Genomic DNA, 22,648 nt, shown 5'->3' with positions numbered 1-22,648 from the left:
CCTCTGCTGTCAAGATGCTTTTCTGCTCATCACCGGTTGTAAAGAATGGTTATTTGAGTTCCCTTTGGCTTTTTGCCAGCTCCAGATAAAGGGTCACTCAAATAGTTTGTTCGGAATGCACTGAAAGTTTATCTGGTTGGTTTCTAGACAAGATCGCTCTCTCTAAAATTGACTATTTGTCAAAACTAGTGAATAACATGACCTTGTAAGATCCAGGGAAAAAATGTATATTCGTGTGCCAGTCTGGAAAAACGACCATGAGTCAATTCCATGCTGTCGTTTCATCATGTTTTTGGCATTTTTGGGTTTATTTTTGCTTTTTACAATCATCGATAATGGATTTCGGACTGCCTTCTTGCCTCCTGCTCGCACTTTGATCTAAATTTCTGTTAAATTAAGGAAGGAAGATTTTATTTTTTTTTTATTTTATTACGCTCTACATCAAATGCTAACCACTTTTCTTTTCTAAATAAATATTAAAATGCCCTTTTAAATTCTGCAAATATATGCATCTAATTCTACATGCATGCTGTATCTTTTACTGAGTCTCTCTCTCTCTCTCTCTCACACACACACACACACACACACACACACACACACACACAAGAAGTTCTTTCAACTCGAAACCTTGAGCAGAATTTATCCTCCTCATAATTATCAAAAACTTTATTTTTCCTTTCTTATTTTATTCATTCCCTCCTGCTAACCAGCAGTTCTTCATACAGAGCCAAAAGAACACACAGTAAGATTACAGAGATTCCCCAGAGAAGTGGTTTGTGCGTTTGAAGGGGGTAGGAAACGGTGACGTGCTCTTCAGAAAACACTGACTGAAGCAGAAAATGAGGCTCTTCTCCAACAACGCATGCCGGGAGATTTTTTTTTAAATCAGACTCTAGAGATACCTGTATATGTTTTAAACATATTCTACGTCCAGCTTGCTTCACCTCAGCATCCTTCCATATAAATACAGTCCCACATAAATAGGTCCACATCTTCAAAAAAAAAAAAAAAAAAACACCACCAAAACATTAACTAAATAAACGAGGGTAAAGAACAGGTAGTAACATTGACCTGACCTAAACAACAAACCCAGACAATGCGTGATAAGAGCGTATCTCATATCTAAGCGCTGAAGCACCGTTATGACGAACATGTAGAGGATTTCAGAAAGTAGCAGAACACAGTGGAGGAGTGGGATGTGAAATGTGGGACTGGGTCAAGTCAGTTCATGGAGTTTTGTAGTTCATAGATTTGGAGTTCTTTAGATGGGCAGCTGGAACTTTACATCCACTTGAGCCTCTTTGGCCAATGAAACGATTTCAGAAAGCTTTACAACCTACAGGAGGGAGCGAGAGAGAAAAAAGTGAGAGGCATAGACAGGAGTGTGAATGCACATTTAAATCCAGTGTCAAAATTGTGACAACAATAATCTGATATTAACCCGATTAAGACGATACTCTGATTAAGAAACTAGCATGTAAACAGCGATTATTGATGATCTTAATCCGACTAAAGTCATACTCAAAGTGAGCACAAATTGAATTAAGACGAGTGGAGTATTCCTGTTTTAGTCGCATTATTGAAGTGCATTACAGACATGTACACACCTTAATTACACTATTAACGTCGTGTGGGAGTTTTCACCGCATTTTGCGACCGGACACGTACACACACGGCAGTGCTCAACTGTTTAATGGCAAACGAGAGAGCACGGCTGCGTCCAAAACCGCGTACTAACCTACTGTATAGTTGGAGAAATACATGTAGATGTGGTTTAGGACGCAGCCTGCGGTTTCAAGCAGTCATCTATTTGCACGTATAGCATGACAAATAATTAACTGCACTTGAAGCTTTTGTAAAAATTTTCAATAAAAAACACCCAAAACCGTATACGGTACCATAACGAAGACCAACTGTATGTTGAAACGTGAAATTCTGGAGGGACGTCAGATGAACTATGAACTATGTTCTATAACATGTAAAACATGAACATGAAAGGATTATTCTAAAAGCAACTCATGCAAACACCTTAATCACAATATTGTCTTATTCAGAATAAGCTCAATAATTAGATTACTGCTGTCCATGTAAACGTAGTCACTGTTACAACTTCGGTTTTATGAATCCGTGATGTTTGGGAAAGTAGAGTTGCTGAACTACAGCCAGGTTCTGCTACAGTATTTTCCGATCGCTCATTTCAATCGGATGCAGTGTTGGCTAAGGTACTTCAAAAAAGCAATTAATTACGAATTACATCATCAACGTTGAAATTAAGTTAATGATTAATTACGCTGTCTGAAAAGTCATTGCAGTACTCACTATTAATTACTACTTTCTTATTACTTCTTTTCATTTGAGTCAAACATGGAATAGTTCAGCCTGTTAAGCACAGCCGTATTAAACCATTTTTTAATACAAAAATGTAAACAAATAATATAAACTGGCTTAACAATAAGCGCTACTACTTTAGAGAGAGGCTGATAGTGTTTTTCCCCAGGACATAACTTATATTTTACCGTGATGTTCTTGTCTACATGCGTCAGAAAAATGAAGTAGTGGGAATAATTACATTTAGCCAAACAACCACTGGTTTCCTTTAACTTGAGCAACTTCACACTGACCTGACGCAAACTTGAACGCACGCATGCACACACGCACTCACACTTAGCCTACAACTAACGAATATAAAAGGGGTCGAGTTAAATTACAAAGCAAATTTAATCTTTAGATGATAAATTTAGATTTTGATTTCAATACTTTTTTTATACAGAATTGTTGAAAGTCTATACAGTATGTAATTTAAGTACATCATAATTAACTGTAATTAAATTACTTAAAAGTGCAATCCGTTTCTTTACTTTTTTTTCTGTTACTTAGAAACGCGTTACACCCAACATTGATCGGCGGAAATAATTTGCTGTATCAGCATCGGGACCATTGTCCATGATCAGCTGACCCCTCTGCTATACATATAACAGGAAGAAAGAAAAGTTTTTTTTTATGGTGCTGTGTTTTTGAGTGTACCATCTTAGCCGCCTCATCTAGGTCATCACAGGCCAGGATCTTCAGAGGACTAGCAGCGATAAGAGCCTTTGCGTCATCCACTCTTGTTCCTGCAAGACACACCAACAGCAATGAGGATTAACACACACACACACACACACACACGAGAGATAGAGAGAGAGAGAGAGGACTTCTCTCCAGAGAACCCACATCAGCTTTAGTGACCTATTCTTTGAGCCCTCGTCCACTTGAACTTTGGTTTTCTGCGTACTTCTATACACTTTAGTGCAGTCATAACAATGAAGTATTCGCACGATATGTTCAGTATCGTCTGAATCAAACCCTGGCGTGTTCTCTTACTCGGTGCAGTTCTTAAGGCAGGTCAGAATACAGCAATCACATTCGGGGGAGAACCGAGGTGCGTTCAACCCACTTCTAAGTGAACTCTTGTGAGAAAGTGAGTCGACTCTGAATCGACTCACCTTACAACTCAGGAAGTGATTCAAAAATGCCGCGTGTTTTCAATGTGAACTGCCTAACTGATCCAAAAGACAGAACTGTAGCACTTTCGTTTTTCCTCTGTGCTTGGAACATTTTTTTACGTGATTTGTACACTCAATTGATAAAGGGCTGTTTTTTTGTTCGTCGCTGTATTTCTGATTAACAAATAAAAGACATTTTACAAGTCTGTTTTCAGCCCCTACGCACCTCTCAACCAGCAGTCTTACTTTTTTTTACTTTCCGGTTTGTTTAAATACTAAACTAAAAACTAAAACAAAAAAATAGCAAAAAGTATCAATTTCACTCAGATTCAATCGTGGGAAAATGGACTAATAGGAGGCACAAACTTAAGTGTCAGTGAGACATGTTGGACAGGGACAGCTGATGTGTTAATTACAATTAGAGTTAATATGGACGGCTGTGGCTCAGGTGGTAGAGCAGGGAGAACAGGTTGTCCACTAATCATAGGGTTGGCGGTTGGATTCCCAGCCCACATAACTTCACTTACCGAAGTGTCCTTGGGCAAGACAATGACACTGTTGTAGATGATTTTGAAATTCGCACCATGTAAGAGATTTGAATGCATCTTTATGGAGTTTATATTAGACTCGGCGTGTAAATCCAGCACAGCAGGACACACGCCTAACAGAGAGTGGATTGAGTGATTGATTTAAACAACTCGCGTATTAGTATCACAACGAACTGTTGCGTGACGTGAATCTTCAGAAAAGGTCTGGAGAATGAAAACTGAGATTTAAAAAGAGAGCAGCACTCAATTAAATGAAGCCGATTGTTCTTTTCTTTGTTGATTGTACAGCAAAAATGTGCAAAAAAAATTAATAAGGGTTCATTCAAACCTTAGGCAAGAATCCAACTAGTTTCCAAATTGAGGAGAAAATTAGTGGTATGAATTCTGTACTGTTTCCATGGAAATGCAATCATGAGCTTGCTGTTTAAATCACTGCAATGAATTCTGACAATTCAAATTGAGCATTTTATTATCAGTTATAATGTGAAGTAATACATAATCTGATCTAATGAAGCCTTTACTTCCTATTTTGCCAAGTTTTCTGCGCTTCACTATTTTAAATGAACGTTGCGTGAAATGCCACGTCATGCTCATCACCTTTTCCCCCTCACTGTAATGACTGCATTTCAACACGACATCATTTCCTCTCCACCGGTGAAAGAATAACTCTCTTTACCCATCTGTCAGTTTCTTCATTTCCTTGCCCTTTTCATCCACTTCTCCCTCACTCACCTTGTAACCGCACTACGATGGGGATTTTCAGATCTAAGTCCCTGACGGCCATGATGATGCCCTGAGCGATGACGTCACACCTCATGATGCCGCCAAAAATGTTGACGAGGATGGCCTGCACCTGCCAAAAAAAGAAAAGGAAAAAAAAGGTGGAATCAGAGCTCGCTTTCTAATCAGTACGACTCGCGGCGATTCCGTGATGCATTACATCGCAGTGTTACCTTTTTGTCCGAGGTGATGAGCTTGAAGGCTTCCGTCACTTGATGTGCCGTGGCTCCGCCTCCTACGTCAAGGAAGTTGGCAGGCGTCCCGCCGTGGAGTTTAATGATGTCCATGGTTGCCATGGCGAGACCGGCTCCGTTGACTAAGGAGAGATAAAAGCGGGGGATCTGTCATTATATCATTATTAAATCTTTCTTAGCAGAAAATAAATTAACCCAAATTAATTTGTCATCATCGAAGATTTATATTTAATTAAAGTTAATTCTAAAAGCATTAAAATGATTTGCATTTTACACAGTTTTCTTTATTGCACATATTTTTGCACATTTCTGCTAATTTTGTTTCACAAAATATGTTTATTTCGTGGTAATCATTTAGGCTCACTTTTCTATATGACGTAAATCTAATAATAAGTGCTGGATGAAAATGCTCGCTGCATCTTATAAGCACTAATAAGCTTTATTTTCAGAAGCAGTGTGTGTACATCAAGAAGAGGACTGTAGATTTGATTGTTTGCGTTTGTAAATTGTGTAAATACAAGTTTAAAATTAAAAGAAAGACAAATAACTGTTCAGTGGCAATCCCATGTTTGGTGCAGAATGAGACTGTAGCATATACATTAATAATCATGGCTGTAGTGTTGGAATTAAAGCGCAGCTATTACGGTTTTGAAAAGTGCCTAATTTTGTTTTAAAGGTCTCATAAAATAGATTTACATGCATCTAAGATCAAAAAACACCTTAATGTGCTCATAATTTAAACTGCAGCATCACCTTTTTCCCCCCAGTGTCACAAACGACTCATTAAATGATCTGTTCTAAATGATTCGTTCTAAACACCTCCTTTCAGAGAGCATACTCTGCTCTGATTGGTCAGATGTCCCAGTCTGTTGTGATTGGTCTACCACTGTCAGTGTGTTTCAAAAAGGAAACGCCCACTATCATAACAAGTATCAGCTCCGTCTGTCAGTGAGCAGCCGATGAAGACCAGAGGCAGGGTTTTTTGTTACAAACCTACGTAAATTAGTATAGGTTAGTATAGATGTTAAGTCTGTAATTACTAAGAACTCGTTTCAGCTGTTCAGAATCATTTCCTTCTTTTGGGCGTCAATAACTCAGTTTGTCGTGTGCTTTGATTTCTGAAATTTTGCAGACTTTTTACATTCAAAAACAGCTCTAACACACTACATGAAACACGTAGGTGCACTTAAAAATAAACGGTGTAAGGGCTGTTTAACTGACCCAGGCAGCCGATGGTGCCGTCCAGGCCGATGTAGTTCAGATCGGCTTTAGCTGCCTCTCTGTCTCGTATGTCCTCCTGACTCCAGTCCTGCAAGTCGAACACTTTCTTCTGTCTGTATGCGGCGTTGGAGTCAAAGTTGATCTTAGCGTCCATGCACATCACTGCACAACCCAAAGAGGAAAATATTGATAGAGATACAAACACGCACAACCAATAACAATAATCGCTGTGCCAACACTGCTAGCATGAAAAAAAACATAATTTAAAAATAAATACAACAATACATGGATAATCCAATAGTATGTACCTCTCTAAAAATTTTCTATCGGTTTCACCGTCATTTTAAATACATCTCCGCTTCAACCATGGCACCTATATGTAATAGCCACCTCTTTCCCCCCTCCTTTATAGATTCCACATTCTCTTTGTGGGAAAAGAAGGGTCTGAAAAGCTTTGAGGATCTTTTCATTAATAATGTGTTTGCAAACTTTTCTGAATTATCCTCGTCATTCGGCCTGCCTCTGTCTCACCTATTCAGTTTCTTTCAAGTTAGGCATTGTGTCTCCTCCCTATTCGCTGGTTTTCCCTCCTTACCTACAAAGTCTGCATGGGAAGAGGTGTTCAAGCTGAATCCTAATAAGGGTGGCATTATTTCACGGATATATGCAACGATCTGGTCACAGGATGATTCTCACAATATCAAAACGATTAGTGCTTGGGAAGAGGAATTGGGCCTGGAGCTTGAGGATGATTACTGGGGCAGAGCGTTAGATAATATACGTACCACCACGTCCTGTGCTAAACTTAGTTTCATACAATTTAAAGTGGTCCATAGAGCTCACCTCTCTAGGAGTAAACTGTCTAAAATATATCCCAATGTCCCTGACATGTGTGAAAAATGTAAACTTTCGCCCTGTAACCTCAGTCACATGTTTGCACCCTGTCCCAAATTGCAGAACTTTTGGATCTCTTTCTTCAAAACTATGTCCGACGTTCTTAAAATCAAATTAGATGTCTGTCCTTTAATTGCCATCTTTGGGGTTCCATCTCAGCATCAACCTCTGAACCATAAAGAAGCTAGTGTTGTGGCCTTTGCATCGTTACTTGCTCGGCGCAGAATACTGTTGTCTTGGACCTCTCCACAACCCCCCTCTATATCAGTCTTAAAGATTTAATCTTCTTTTTAAAACTTGAAAAAATCAAGTACAACATCAGAGGCAGGGGTGAATCATTTTTGGGAAAATGGGCACAATTTATTACCTACTTCCATGATGTACACACCCTGGTGGATTGAGGAGAGGTAGACTGTAATTCCAAATCCTTTTACCACTTTTTTTTGTTGTTGTTTTGGGTTTTTATGTTTGTTAGTTTTGTTTTTGTTTTTTTTGTTTTTTCTCTGGTTGTTTGTTTATTGTTTTTTGTTTCCCCCTTTCTTTTGGTTTTGGCTGTGGTTGTTTGTTGGGGTTGTTGGGTGGGGTGTTATGTAAAATGTAAATTTTCAATAAAAATTCTATGATCAAAAAATAAATAAATACATAATAATAATAATGTATTACACACACACACACACACACGTATATGTATATATTTTTTTCTATTTCCCACGAATAACCCTATGTTTTTGGACAAGACAGCAGGTTTACTTTCTCCCAGATGTGCACCATGCAACAATAAGACAGTCCAGTATAATGCTACTTAATAATAAGCAGCTCCGCCATCCGTTTTTATTATTTTTTTTTTTTTTACCAACTATACATAGAAACATACTATAATCTTGTTTACTATTGGCTCAAAAAACTGAGGTTTGCGCCATGACAGGTCAAAGTTCACCTTCGGTTAATTGGCTCTTCCACTGGACGAATTGTACGCGTGTTTGGTCTGTTTCATTTGAGAAAGTTGAAAAGTGAAAAGCTACCGTATCACTGGAGCAAAAACCATAAACCCTACAGCTAACGTGTCGATGTTAGCACCTCTGTTTTTACACAACTTTTATAACGCAGAAAGATGAAAAAAGAAAAAGCTGGCGAGTGTTAATTCAGATTGCATGAGAAGCCTTGTATGTGTGCGTGCGTGCGTGCGTGCATGCATGCATGCATGTGTGTGCAGTATACCAATGCCAGAGGAGTCTTCCACCATAGGGTTGATTTCCACCATAGATGCGTCGTATTTGATAAAAAGGTCGTAGAGTTTGATCATGTTCTCGGCTGCTTCGTTCACCAAAGCCTCTGGGAAACCCATTTTCTTAGCAACCTGGAGGAGGATAGTGACGTGTGTGCTTGACATCACGGCTCATACGACATGTCAGTGCTATTTCTTAATCTTTCATCTTTCCCTCTGCCTCACCTTTATGGCTTGATCCATCTTGATGCCCTCTACGATGTCGATGGGCTCTTTCACGATGGCGTCTGGATTCTCAGCTGCCACGTCCTCTATGTTCACGCCCCCCTGAGAGCTGCCAATCAGCACCGGGCCCTAAGCAGAGACCATCATCATCATTATCATCATTAGTGGTGGAATAAGACTAATCTACAGCTATGACAGATAAGGGAATGCTGCAACTCAGAGACTATAGTGGGCGGGAAGATAAACAAAGGTGACTGTCAATCTTTTTTTGGACAAAGAGATCAATTATGCAAGGAATAAAAAACTTAGGGATGTGATGTTATAGAAAAATAGTCAGCCAGACACCCCAAAGTGATTATTTTCCAATAACTGGATTTTCCAGGGAGTTCTATTGCTCTTTACCATAGCAATTTTTTATTCTCGCCATCTTAAAGTTATTAAGACCATAAAAACACCGCTTGTCATGTTCCCAAGAAACCGTAATAATACAAGTGGCTGATGTATAATATGACAAACGTGTACTTCTAAAAATTTTAATGGCTCAATGTAATTTGCGATTGATTGTGATTAAATGATGAGCTAATCCTAATCCTGACATTAACCCTATATGATTGGTTGATGCGTGGAATGATTGACAGTGTGTCTGCTTCTTTGTCACACCCACTAGTTCCCCTGAGAGGCAGTTTAATGCAGTTTTGAGTGTGATATAACGTTCTTGTGACCCCTGCTGGACACTTCACACACTAATATCTCCAGAATACTGCACCAATCTCCACCCATTCGAGTTTTTGTGCTTTTCTGCACTGATATTGATACAACTGAGGCAAAACCACCATAACGGGACATAGTAACATTTCAGAGTATGTCGATAATTAAGGCTTGCCTAAAAGAAGCGACGTTTTAGTCTCAAAGCTGTTGAAAAGTTTGTTTATGCAAGGGTGTGGTGTCTCTCGAACACTATTGGATGATGGGTAAATCAGTCACACGCATTAAAAATACTGAATCAAATCACTACTGTCTAGCCATTTCATGGGGGCATTAATAATACGAGTAGGGGTTTTTGTTTTGGAAATAAATAACCACTCATTGATTTATCTAACGTGTCTTTCCTGGCAACGTATGGGCTTCTGACCAACTACATGACCCGTGTGTGAAAGGGGTTTCAGTGAAACTGTTACCAGGGAGTGGTGGTGTCAATCACAATTCAATGTGCTGTACACCAATATCCCACCCCACTCCAGTGACATCATCAGGGCTCAAACCTGGAAAGATCTCTCCATGGTGATGGCGAAGTAATACTCTCTGCGGGGATAACGGCGCTCACAGATGAACACCTGGTTACAGATGCGGCCCGCCTCGCCCGTCTGCTTGGTGAACAGCTTCTTACCGATCATCATTGAGGAGATTTCCCTCGCTTCCTCTGGCCTGAGAGCACAGACGGAGAGAACAGATATGGATATAACAGTGGTGTAGTAGCACAAAAGATTCACGACATGATGGCGTGATGGCAGATCCCACTCACGAGTAAACGATTCGGACTCCTCCTTTCAATCCTCCCTCAAACGTTCCTTTGCCTCTTCCTCCAGCCAACACCTGAGCTTTCACCACCAGATCCTTAGAGCCTGCGCAGGAGACAGAGAGAGAGAGAAGCATGAGAATATCATCATCATTGAAATTACAGGTCAACTCCGAAATAATAAAATTCCATGCACAGATGATTTACATTTAAGGACTCCATAGAATTTTCACGAATAACACATTTCTTCTGCAAATGCTCTCATGAACAGCTGATAAATCCATTTGCTCAGATCCAACTTGATAAACGAGGCTCATTGTTTTTACATTTTCCACTCAAACAACTGAAGAAACGACCCACAAACAGCCTTCTCTTAACAATTTCATATTCATATATTACACATACACGCATATATATGTATGTGTGTGTGCCAAAATGATGGCAAACCCACAGAATATTAAAAATAAATATTCTCCAGAAATTCTATTATCACAACCATAATGTGCTTGTTGGACATCCCGTTCCAGATTTAGTTCTCTTTTGCTCTTATAATTAGCTCCGCTCTTCTGGGAAGGCTTTCCACTAGTTATTGGAGCGTGGCTGTGGGGATTTGTGATCATTTAGCTAGAGGAGCATTAGTGAGGTCATGTCGGGCGAGGAGGCCTGGGGTGCAGTCGGCATCTACCTATCTACAGTCCCCTCCGAAACTATTAGAACAAGGCCAATTCATTTGTTTTTGCTGAAGACACAAGACATTTGGGTTTGATAGTCATCAAAAGATGGACATGAGAAGAGAGTTTAGAATTTCAGCTGTTACTTCCTGGTATTTATATGTAGACATGTTACATGACATAAAAGTTAGAACATAGCACATTTTGCATCAGACCACCCAATTTGTAGGCGAGTAAAAACATTGCACCGTGTGACTGACAGGCGTTTCTTGCTATCCAGGTATGTCCTGTTAGACTGATCGTTTAAACAATAAATAGCTCTGAACAGTTACTCTTGGTTTTAGCCTTCGGTTTCACCTGTGAAGACTGTTAAAAAGGATCAACCGACATGAAGATCAGAGAGCTGTCTATGGGAGTAAAGAAAGCCATTTTCAAGCTGAGAAAAAAGGGAAAATCAATCAGAGGCATTGCACAAACATTAGGCATGGCCAATATAATCATTTGGAATGTCCTAAAAAAGAAAGAAACCACTAGTGTACTGAGCAACAGACACTGAATGGGTTGACCAAGGAAAACAACAACAGCTGATGACAGAAACAATGGGAGAGCTGTGAAGAAAAACCCAAAAACAACGGCCAGTGACATCACCAACAATCTCTAGAGGGCAGGGCAAATGAATTGGCCTTGCCATTCCAATAGTTTCAGAGGGAACAAACTATCTATCTATCTAATAATGTAAAAGTGTCGTTATTTATTTCAGTCAGTTTTGCATGTTTTCATGCAGGGTGTCATTAAATCTGCCGAATTGAATGTGATTATCTGAAATTCCTGCAACCGTATAATTAAGGTTTTAAGTTTTAAATTCACATTACATTATCTGCTATGTAATTAACGCTACATTATAGATTTAAATGTTTTAACATTGTCTGTGGATTAAACTTACTGAACTTACTGAACACATAAAACATTCAATAGTGACAAGTGCACAATCTGTCACGCTGTACTGTCAAAAAATTTTAAATGACACACCCTAAGTGTGACTTAAATGTAATCCTCCACTTTTTCATTGAGATACTTTCACATGTAGGACTGTATGATCACAAACCGACACACCCCCATGGTTTGGATATCTTCTCAAGCTGAGCTGTATGTAGTTGAAGCGACCTTCTTAGAGCCCAAGGTGATATATAAGACACACACACACACACACACACACACACACACACAGTATCAGCTAAGTTTAGGAGGTTGGTTGCAATGGTCTGTGCATGCCTCTACAACTCCGAAATTCCATTACAACTTCAAACAAGCTAACAAACGAGCAGCGACATGCTAAATGCACTAATACTGTACGGCATTTTAACCGTACAGTATGATAATCATCTAAAAATAATTATAAAAATATGAGTCAGGTGGAGAAAAAAATAAGCATTTACATGAGGCACTTGTTCTAATATGTTATTGTTTCTATAGTAACATCACACACAGGACACGCCACACAAACAAGTGTGTAATATTGTTGATGTGTTGAAGTTTCTGCAAGGAGATGTATATTTAGCTTTTATGGAAGGAGTCTCCAGTGCCAGCGCTTTGTCACAGTCAGAGGTAACAATTTCCAACACGGGAAAGTCTTCTGGACAGAGAAGCTTGAGAGGCTGGTGAGGGAACGACTGTTTATAGCTGCCATGACGTTAAGTGAGAACAGGAACTAACTTGTCTCGTGGACGTTCCACAACATTACATGATTACGTTACATTATATCGCACACACTTTCACAGTGATGCTGGTTCGCAAATGAGATGGTACTCATGTTTGACGCACGTGAATCAAAGATGGCTTTGACTGAATGCAAGTTGTGACGACATCACATGACACGTCTTACCCCAAATCTGCAGAAAATCTGTGATAATTTTGAAAAATTGCAAGCTGCTCCAAATATTGCGGCGTTTGTTTGATTTTGCGTTCATTTCTGTAAAAATCGTGAAATCCTAGAGGGACTGTAAAAGTCTGCTCCGACAATGAGGGGGGGGTCTTTTCTCCCTGTTTGGAGCGAGCTAACTTTTAATTGGAAGGTAGAAGTTTTTGATGTGGGAAATTGAAACTGTAGAAAAATTTTGTCAGCACAAATAATCGCAGTGAAATCAAGACATTATGATGAAGCCCAGGTCTGCACCGAATATTCATCTAATATTCATCTAATTCATCTCACTGGCTTCTCAGCTTAGCTAGAAAATGAAGACATCACGCTGCTTATTCCTGGTGCATGACTCCTGTCTTGTAGACGTCATCTCCGACTCCGATAGTGTGAACGAGTCACCTGATGGGTATCATTACAATTGCACGCTCCACCTGGAGAACAGCCAAGTAACACCAAAGTTCAGAGGCATGCTGTTTCAGCAACACACACAGCTACGCCGAAAATATCACATGTCCACAAAGTCTAAGAGAATCATACAAGAAAAACAAAAGAAGGAAACTCTAACTGGCACAAGCGCTGAGATTCTCCATCAGGAACGTCGTCAAAACCCTCAGATTACACATGATCAAGAGCTGCACAATCAGGACTGAAAGGATCGTCTGGATTATTTACCACGATTATTTACCCAAGTTAGGAACAATATGATGACGTTGCACTTTATTTTGCGTTTTAAATCAACAGAAAACATACAAGTTCTTTCGTATTTTACATTATTTCCAGGAACTCGTTTATTTTGTGTATAAATACGCCACTAGAGTATGGATCCGTGGCCTGATCTATGAAAGTTGAAACCAGAGAAAAATGCCAGAGTGCACTGTGATGTCTAACATCCATCTAACATTAATCAATTCGCTAATGTTAGCTGAGACCAACAACGTTGCTATGTTAATTGAGGGTGCCAAAAATTTTGATCACGATTCCAACATCGTTCACTTTGCAGCTGCAGAGCTCACATAATGATCTGGAATCTAACGATTCATGATCTAACGTGTGTGTGTGTTTGTGTAGGACTGCACTACAAACCCATTTCCCTTCATTCAGATGCACACATGTGCACACACATGCGCACACACATGCGCACACACACCATCATCAACCAATTGTGTGCGTCAATGCCTAATCAGATTTATTTTGTTTACTTTTTTTTTTTTTTTTAAAGTAGAACCAAAAAATAAAATATAAACATTTTAAATTCCGTTTCACCTGGTGCTTAGATTAGACTTGAGTTTAACCAAGAATACTAAGGAAGGAATAAAACACTTGGGAACATTCTGTTACAGAAAAACAATCAACAGCAGAGTGGTGTTGGATCTGAAGAGAGTTAATATTACCATCCTGAAGCTGAAAAAAAAAAAAAATTATGTTACAAAGTATTTTATTCCTCTAATACCACAGCGATTCGCCAACGATTAATAAACATAGACACTAATAAACCTGTGATCTGAAATCTGGCAAGTACAAGTATCAGAGCTGCTGTTATAGAAAATTAATCAACCTTCAGACCAAAATATTTATTCAAATTCAATTTAAAATATGTGGATTAGCTAGTGGTAGGGCTGCACAATTAATTCAATATTGATCTCGATTACGATTTTGACTGCCCGCGATTTCATGAACATGATCGACTGCGATATTAACATTTAAAGTTCGTCCTCCGCTCATAGAAAACTCCGCTGCAGATCAAGGCAAGTGCTTTCTAAACTTACAGCCAATCACCGTAGAGCGGCGCAGGGATGACGTCATTTTGTACGCCAAAACTCGGAAACAAGTTAGCATTTTAACACTCAAGCTGCCATCTTCGCTTCGGGTTTTAGAGCGCGCCGCGTGCTCCAGCGCTTGCGCGAGGAGAAATCATGACACCAACATATTGCTAAATGTGACTACAGAGGTTGTCGGGGGACATTAAACTTCATCACGCCGAACAGGAAAAGTCTCTGCAGATAAACTAGTTCAGGTATGCTGTACACAATTCCCCCAAAAAAGTGGATGATGATTCATCCACAGAGTAAATCTGTATTATGGAAAATGTTTTAAATCAAGTTTGGGAAAGTTCTGGGAAGCTTGGTGATGGTGACGTTGAAGCTGAGCGACTGTGGTGTAGTTTGTTTATAGCATCCGGTTAGCTGTTTATTTCTGGTGATTGTATTTAGGATTCAAACTTCATAAAAGTTGTGATCATTCGTGAAAATCATCTTGATGGACAGAACGTGTTAGTATTGTAAACTTTGATCACAGAGTTTATTTTTTACAATAATCCAAAAGCCTACGGGAAAATCCTATTGGGTTTTTATCGAGCAAACCGGTGTGATGATAACTTCCGGGTTTCGGTATAAAACGACGTCATCCCTGTGTCATCGCTCTATCGGGTGATTTGTCTGCGTCTCTGCTCCTGTAAACACTGTTATTGCCTTTTCTGCATACGCCTGAATTGTTTTCATTTGGTTGCATATTGTTATATTTGATGCATATTTTCATTTGGTTGATGTTATTTTTACTTATCCTATCATTCGGGTACTGTTTTATTTATATTTCGCTTCTACGAGATGATGCACTTTAAGGACCAGTCTAATCTGATGCAAAGATTTGTGCATTAGCAGGAATGTAGCACAACATGGAGGTGAAAGCAGCGGTCTGTTTATTTAAAAGGGAAAGTGCAATAGAAATATGTTTCCCCTAAAATCAATGAATAATCGTGATAAATATTCGTGATCTCAATATTGATCAAAATAATCGTGATTAGCATTTTGGCCATAATCGTGCAGCCCTAACTAGTGATGTGCAGTACATGTGAATGTAGTAGTTTTATATATATTTAAATAAAACACAGATTCTCAGCCTTTAAAGCGTGGCGCTATGGCGTCGCATGTTTTTACCGATCTGTTTGGCGACGGAGTAGGCTTCATCAGGTGAGCTGGCCACCATTCCCGCAGGCACAGAGATCCCAGCCTCCTTCAGCAAGCCGATGCTCAGGTATTCGTGCAGTGACAGGTTCCTCTGCTGCTGCCCCATCGCCAGCGGAGACGGCTGGTGGCCATGGTTACCGAACAGCCCCGATTTCGCTGTAATTACCTGGTACGGCAAAGAGACAAACGTAGATAATGTGTTCCTGTAAACTGTAGTCAAATCCCACATCTCAGGGTCCCAAGTGCTCTTCTAATGCTTTCTAAGTGAAGTCCATGAGGTGAAACCTGTATACCATTTATGAATAAAAACAATTCAGCAATAGAAATATATTTCAAATATATAATTATCAGACATTTTCACTCAGTATAAAGAAATTAATCATTTTATCCCCACGAGCATGTTATAAGATTAGTCAGGACACTGTTTGGTTTCTGTGTGTACAGTCTGGTGACTTTCTGACCCTGTTTACACTAGTGTGCTTTCAAAATGCCGTTTTAAAATGAAAACGATCCTCGTCCACACTTGCGTTTCGCAAAAACGAAAATGCATGTCACATGATCATTCATGCACACTGGGCATGCGCATACAAGTGTTGGTTGCTAGTCCAAGTTGTAGGACTTACACCGCTTGAAATGAGATTTGTTGCCGATTTCTCTAATCATAGCCTGTCTCTTGTGCATGTAGGCAGCTGCAGTATTATAAAATACAGAATTTAACTGCACAATGGTTACTAAGAATGACAACAAAGCCAGCAAAGCTTGCGGTTCAGTCTCCGTGTTGTCATGTATACGATCAAGTTAGCATAACGGTCATATGGTAGGGGCTTGACGAACCAGGGAAGAATACTCAATGATCCAGACGACCCAATCAGGGGGCGAATGTGGGCGAACCACGCCTTCGTTTTCAAAAGTCTTCGTTTTTGTCCGTTTACACTGAAACGTGAGCCCGGAGTTTTCAAACTAAAATGGGGTCTTCGGTGTTTCCAAAAGTCTACCACTACCGGAGTAGTGTAAACGACAGGCGTAACCGTAGCAACAGTTATGCATTTTAAAACGAAAATGCACTAGTGCAAACAGGGCTTCTGTGTTTTGCTGCTACTGAGCAGGTCGGTGGGAAAGGGGAGGGATGAGATCCCCTGCTGGGCAAACTATTCACACACTGGTAAAACTAAAGCTTTTTTGATAGTACAGCACTGTACACAACCGCAACAATATAATTATAACACTTAAACTACTACTACTAACTGCAAATACTTAAAGCCCTGAGTGTCTACTTTCACATGAACCATTAACCACTACTGTGGAGTGTGACATCCCAAAGGTGTGAACACGGGCACCATCAAAATCAGGAGCAATAGATATAATTCTGTACATTCAGCTGGGATTGCTGATGTGACTGTAAATAAAACAAAACTAAAGAACACACCGTGTGTTCACTACAAGGTCAAGTGCCTCAGCTAGACTGTAACACGAGCAGAGGCACAACCTTTCCTCTCGTTCCTGGGGGACTTACAAACAGCTGCTCAGGATAACTGCAAGATTTAAAAGAGCGCAATCAGTCGGACTAGTAATGGGAAGGTCATGAGTTCAAACCCTAGCACCACCAGGATGCCACTGCTGGGCCCTTGAGCAAGGCCCTTAACCCTCAACTGCTCAGATGTATAAATGAGATAAATGTAAGTCGCTCTGGATAATGCCGTCTGCCAAATGTCGTAAATGTAAACGTAACAACAATCATTCCTTCTCAAAACCACGTCACAAATCGCCAAAAAGGGCCCAAGGAGCAGCACTGGGACTCCGTGGGGGTGGAAAATGTACATAAGCCAAACCGAAGCACAGATTTGGGAGGGGCTTGAACTTTGATAATTAATACGCTCTGAAATATTTGATGTTCCAAACTAACATAACACTCACATGGTGCAGATGATTATAGACATGTCAGATATAATGTTTGAGCAGTAATTGCGCTTTAATGATTTCGTAAAAAAAAAAAGGTCAAAGTCATTATTAAGATTCATTTATATTTAATCACAGAAATGAATTAGTTTGTTTGATCACATTTTGCTGTTATGGTGAGAAACAGGATTAAACAATCATGCATGAATCATGCATTTCCCAGTTCCCCCAATTTCTGTCTGAGCTCAGGGATAACAAAGTGACAGACAATGAAATACTAGGAGGTTTACTACAGGAGTATGGATAGATTAGATTTTATATGCTAAGACATATCCCTATTATTATGCTTGATGTTAAATAAATGACAAATTCTGAACACTGCAACTGCTCCTACTGCTGTCTGGCATCCACCCGAAACACACAACCGCATCGCACTTATCAACTTAATTGTACAGATATTTCCTCATCCTCCTGAAATTAATTCCTGCCTACGTCACCGAGGCCAAATCATTAGATTTGAGAGCAGAGATTTATTACACCAAGCGTTTATTATCTGACGGCTTATTACCCAATCAGCATACTATGATATCTCGTACCACATTACATAAATCCGATGAATACACCCGGGATATGTGTAACTTATAACTGTCCTGTATATAAACTCACAGAGTTTTAAACTCCTACACACACTCATGATAGTGTTATGAATTTCATGCAGTAGTTAAGAAAATAGCAGACTTTAATGCTGAACTCACACGAGACAAATACACAGGAAGCAACAACCTTTTTATATTTTAAAATTACTGTAAATCAACCATAAATGCCTTGCATATTGATTTTCACCTCTACCTAAGGACAGCGATGCAGCGGCACTTTAGTACTTTCAGACTGTCCAGCTCTCTCACCTCCTCCTCCTCCTCCTCATCTGTACACTCTGAGATCATTTAAAAAACAATTCTCTCTGTAATTCTAGTTAACAGCAGTGGGTTGTTTGTTGTGTTTGTGTGTGTATTACAAGATTTGTGCACTTTTGCTGCTCTGCGCTGTTTCTTTGCAACAACAGAACAAAAGCCATGAACCTTTAAACACAACAAAACCTTTTTAACCGTGATCTAATGCTTTTGTGGACTGCTTTTTAAGGAAAGAGGGTTAAATATAACCGTCTCTAAAATAGGTTGTGCTTGACTAGCAGTGGTATCTAGCTGGTTAACATGTTAACTAGCTGTTCTACATGACCTTGAGTTGAGCTGTCTGATTCGTACTTTAAAATCTTAATGGTTTATTAACTGGGTAAAATTTAGAATCCTATTCACTGGAGGTCAAACTAAGCCAAAATAATACAGAAGGCGTGTTGACATGGCTGATTTCCAAACCAGCCTCTTTAAAACAACAAGTGCACTATATAGACTGTGAGATAACAGGCTTTGCACCCTATGTAGTGCACTTTATAGGGAGTAAAGCGCAATTTAGGATTCGGATACAGCTCTGTCGATACAGATTTATAAATCCTACTAGACTTTGTGTATAAAAATTGTATTATACAATTTGTGTAGGAGATAAATATTTAGATATAAATATTTAACGTAAAACAACAACAATAATAATAATTTTACAGCTATAATAACAGAATAGCTTTAGCTAACGCTATTCGCTAAGGATTGATGTTGTTGACAGCTAGCTGGCTAATGTCAAATTTGGAATACATCCATTTGGATTAATTCCTTATTTCAAAGGGATTAAAAACATGCAAAATATATCATATATAACCACTTGATATTTCTTCTCCAAAACCAACCTTAGCTGTTGAACTTAAAGCCGTCCTGGACCCAGAATTCCTCAGTCCAGCGGACAACCGGCCGCAGATCAGGGACGCCGCCATGTTTCTCTCTCCAGCAGCTGTGCTGCGGAAAAACAAATCACTCACTGCGCATGCGTACGTGGAAAAACTACGCAATTTGCGCACCCGCGCTCTGTGAGAGTGAACAAGGCGTGAATAAGGGCTTTCATTCATCCTCAGGCCAAACACGGCGCCTGGGTTTTAGGACAAAATGTACCACAGTTTAAGAAAATGTATATTATAGATGTTCTCAAGTATTCAGACTATATTTCTGCTGCTAGAATGATCTAATTTCACCTTTTAATTAGCATGTTATTAGTCAGAAGATTCACAGGCACAGGAAGACAGTAAGTATGTTTCTCAATACATAGACATATACAGGAAGGAGTGAGTACTAAACACATTAGTCCTCAGCTTGGCTAAGATGGCAGGAGTTGCTCAGAATCACACCCCAAAGCGGCCAGGAGTGGGTCTCGGAGTGATCGTCACTGATTCCTCCCACCCAGGATGTGTGCTTCTAGGAAAGAGAAAGAGTTTGGTTGGGAAAGATAAGTGGCAGTTACCTGGAGGTCACGTTGAATTCGGGTGAGTGGTCTAAAGGGGCTCTGTATTTTAAAGGTGCAATATGTAAAGTTTGAAAGCGTTTCTAGACGTATAATAAACGCTGTCGGAGATACCTTAGAATACTTGAACTTGATTCACAATATATTTCTGCATATGTGGTTCTTTATTTTCAGGCCTCTTGTATACAGAGCTGCTCAGTTCTCCCCTGTTTTTTTGACTCATCATTCTTGTCCCAAAACAAAAATATCTCTATGGGTATAAGACTTGTCAATGTTTGCATTACATCACAGGATAGAAATTACACACAGCACCTTTAATTGTTTAGAGTACAAAAACAGGGGTAAAGCATGGGTTAGATGCTTAATGTGGCATTACATTCAGTTCTGTATTTTAAAGGTGCAGTTTGTAATATTTAAAAGTGTTTCTAGATTAATAATGATCAAATTCAAAGATATTTCACTGTTTTAAATAATAATCACAAAAAAGTACCAGTTGTATTAGTACCCAGGTTTATACACATTAATCTACATATTACAAAGAATGTATGAATTTACTACGTGGTGTTTAGCCATTTTAACCCAATAGCAAGTGTTATAACATAGTTATGCACATTATATACACAGTGGACCACCTAAACCCCACTGGCCAACTCACAGATATTCCTTTATTTCTTTTTTTTTTTTTAAATTACATTTCCTGCAGCGAGACATGGGAGGAGTGCGCACAGAGAGAGGTGATGGAGGAGGCCGGCATTCAGTTAAAGAACCTCCGGTTTGTCTTTGTAGTGAACTCCATCAAGCTTGAAGAAAACTATCACTACATTACACTCTTCATGCAAGGAGAAGTGGATAAGGACTTCATAACATCCGAGCCAGTAAATATGGAGCCCGAGAAAAATGAAGGTAAACATGTTTGAACATCAGGGCCTGTTAATGTTTCTGTAATATATGTCAGATTAACATAGACAAGAATTTAACACATTACCTTGTAGTGAGGGGTAAAAAAAAACATGGGAAACCTGTTTTCTCCAAACTCCATTAGTGAATTCTGTCAGCAGCTGATACGCTTGTTGCAATAGCTACTGTATGGTGCATAAACCATATTTGACCAATAATTCTATTTCGTGTCTCGTGTGTTCAGGTTGGTCATGGAGAGCCTGGGATGACTTTCCCCCTGAGGAGCAGCTTTTTCTACCACTGGCCAATGTGAGACAGCAGGGTTTCCAGCCATTCAAGAAGACTGAATGTGATCAAGGAATCCTTTCCTAAGTGAAGGCCCTCAGAATAAAGTCTCCATCCAGTTGCTCTAACCTTAGAATTGACATGAAATGAGCACCGCAAATATGGCTTCAAGCTACAGCAATAGCATAGCATTTAATGTGTAAGTAATATTAAACATATTTCCAGTTTAGTCCAACTACAGAGTCATAGTTTTTTTTGGAGTGTCCCCTGTATTTATAGCAGTATACTTATTACCCATGGTAGTATGACTGATTCATATCTTAGATTTACACTTACAGGATTTACTTTAGTATGAAGCAGATCCATGCATTTGGAGAGGTTAAATTCACCTAAACATTTTTAAAGTGTGGTTTTAAAGCCTTTAAAGGAAATTAATGAAAGTGTGCGCACAAGTCAAAGGAAGAAAATCACCTTTTTGAAAATTCAGTTTTTAAGAAACAGGGCTGAGCTGAAAATCTCTTTAAAAAGCTAAGAACTGAACAGATGATGGGCGAATGTTATTGCATCATAAAATATAACAGCCAATCATGTTTCAGTATGCAAACACATTGTTGTACAGTACCAGTGAAAGTGATGGTGATGATTTAAAGGTTTAAAATTACCTTATGGGGCATATTAAAGCAAAATCCACCCTGAATCTCTTGCATGTTAATCTTTATAATTAAAACATTATCTTCAGTGGCATCCAGGATTTATTTTATAGTGAGCGGAACTTTTTAATTTAAACTTCTTTCAACACCATGTTGGTCTGTTTTCACTTTGGGTAACGGTTTCCTGTATTACTCGCAATACTGTTCAACTCCCTGCTGATAGTGGTGCAGTGGGATTTCTGCTGCATTCAAATTAAGGTCGCAACTTGTAATTCCCAACCTACAACCAGGAAAAGCCAAAGAACCCCCACCCCATTCCCAAACTTGAAATTTTGGTGTAGTCTTCGCAATTTCCATACCAGTTTATGGAGTGACATCAATTCACCATGGCTACACACAGCACTAGAAATAAACAAACTAGCATGTTTTACCTTTAAATGAGTTGTGTAAACCCAATTATTTCCTTTAGATCAATCAACATACAGACATATTCGCTTTTTGGAGAAGGAAAATATACTCACTCATTAGTTTGATGGCTTGCTTGTTTCTAACATAGAGACATCCATGTTTTTCCCCAACTGAGGTTAAAAAATAAATAAATAAATAAATAAATAATACATAATTCCGACCTGCGAATGAACACTTAAGTGGTAAGTCGAATGTAGTATTAGCCCTCACTTCATCTCTACCTAAAGAGAGCGATGCAGCATAGGGCACTATGTTTACCAGCACCACGTTGCTTGTGCCTTCATCAGTGGATAATTGTGGATGTCCACTTCTCGAGTGGTCCCCAGCACTTATATAAGAAGCTTTTATTTGTTACATATACATTACAGCACAGTGAAATACTTTTCTTCACATATCCCAGCTTATAAGGAAG

General features: G+C 39.2%; 2 protein-coding genes across 3 annotated transcripts; one reads left to right on the top strand and one right to left on the bottom strand.

The window, feature by feature from the left end:
- Positions 1-648: 648 nt before the first annotated feature.
- sucla2 (succinate-CoA ligase ADP-forming subunit beta) lies at positions 649-19,483 on the bottom strand. The gene is made up of 11 exons (XM_017482390.3): positions 19,332-19,483; positions 15,611-15,806; positions 10,095-10,194; positions 9,835-9,997; positions 8,573-8,701; positions 8,341-8,479; positions 6,229-6,390; positions 4,987-5,129; positions 4,766-4,886; positions 3,025-3,113; positions 649-1,336 (listed from the first exon to the last, which is right to left on the bottom strand). Exons 1-11 carry the CDS (start codon positions 19,413-19,415, stop codon positions 1,262-1,264), a joined length of 1,401 nt encoding a protein of 466 aa, XP_017337879.1. The 5' UTR covers positions 19,416-19,483; the 3' UTR covers positions 649-1,261.
- A 26-nt stretch (positions 19,484-19,509) lies between these two features.
- On the top strand, positions 19,510-21,353 carry nudt15 (nudix (nucleoside diphosphate linked moiety X)-type motif 15). Of its 2 annotated transcripts, XM_017482391.3 has the most exons (4): positions 19,511-19,720; positions 19,788-19,958; positions 20,640-20,839; positions 21,078-21,353. In XM_017482391.3, the coding sequence occupies exons 1-4, from the start codon at positions 19,683-19,685 to the stop codon at positions 21,203-21,205; spliced, it is 537 nt and encodes a 178-aa protein (XP_017337880.1). In that variant the 5' UTR covers positions 19,511-19,682; the 3' UTR covers positions 21,206-21,353. The 2 variants fall into 2 exon arrangements, with proteins under 2 accessions (XP_017337881.1, XP_017337880.1); XM_017482392.3 differs by having other exon boundaries at positions 19,510-19,958.
- Positions 21,354-22,648: the final 1,295 nt, after the last annotated feature.

Source organism: Ictalurus punctatus, chromosome 12 (assembly GCF_001660625.3).
Source record: "Ictalurus punctatus breed USDA103 chromosome 12, Coco_2.0, whole genome shotgun sequence".
Classification (NCBI taxonomy): Eukaryota; Metazoa; Chordata; class Actinopteri; order Siluriformes; family Ictaluridae; genus Ictalurus; species Ictalurus punctatus.
Note: the sequence above shows the minus strand (reverse complement) of the source record. Positions and strands in the feature narration are given on the sequence as shown.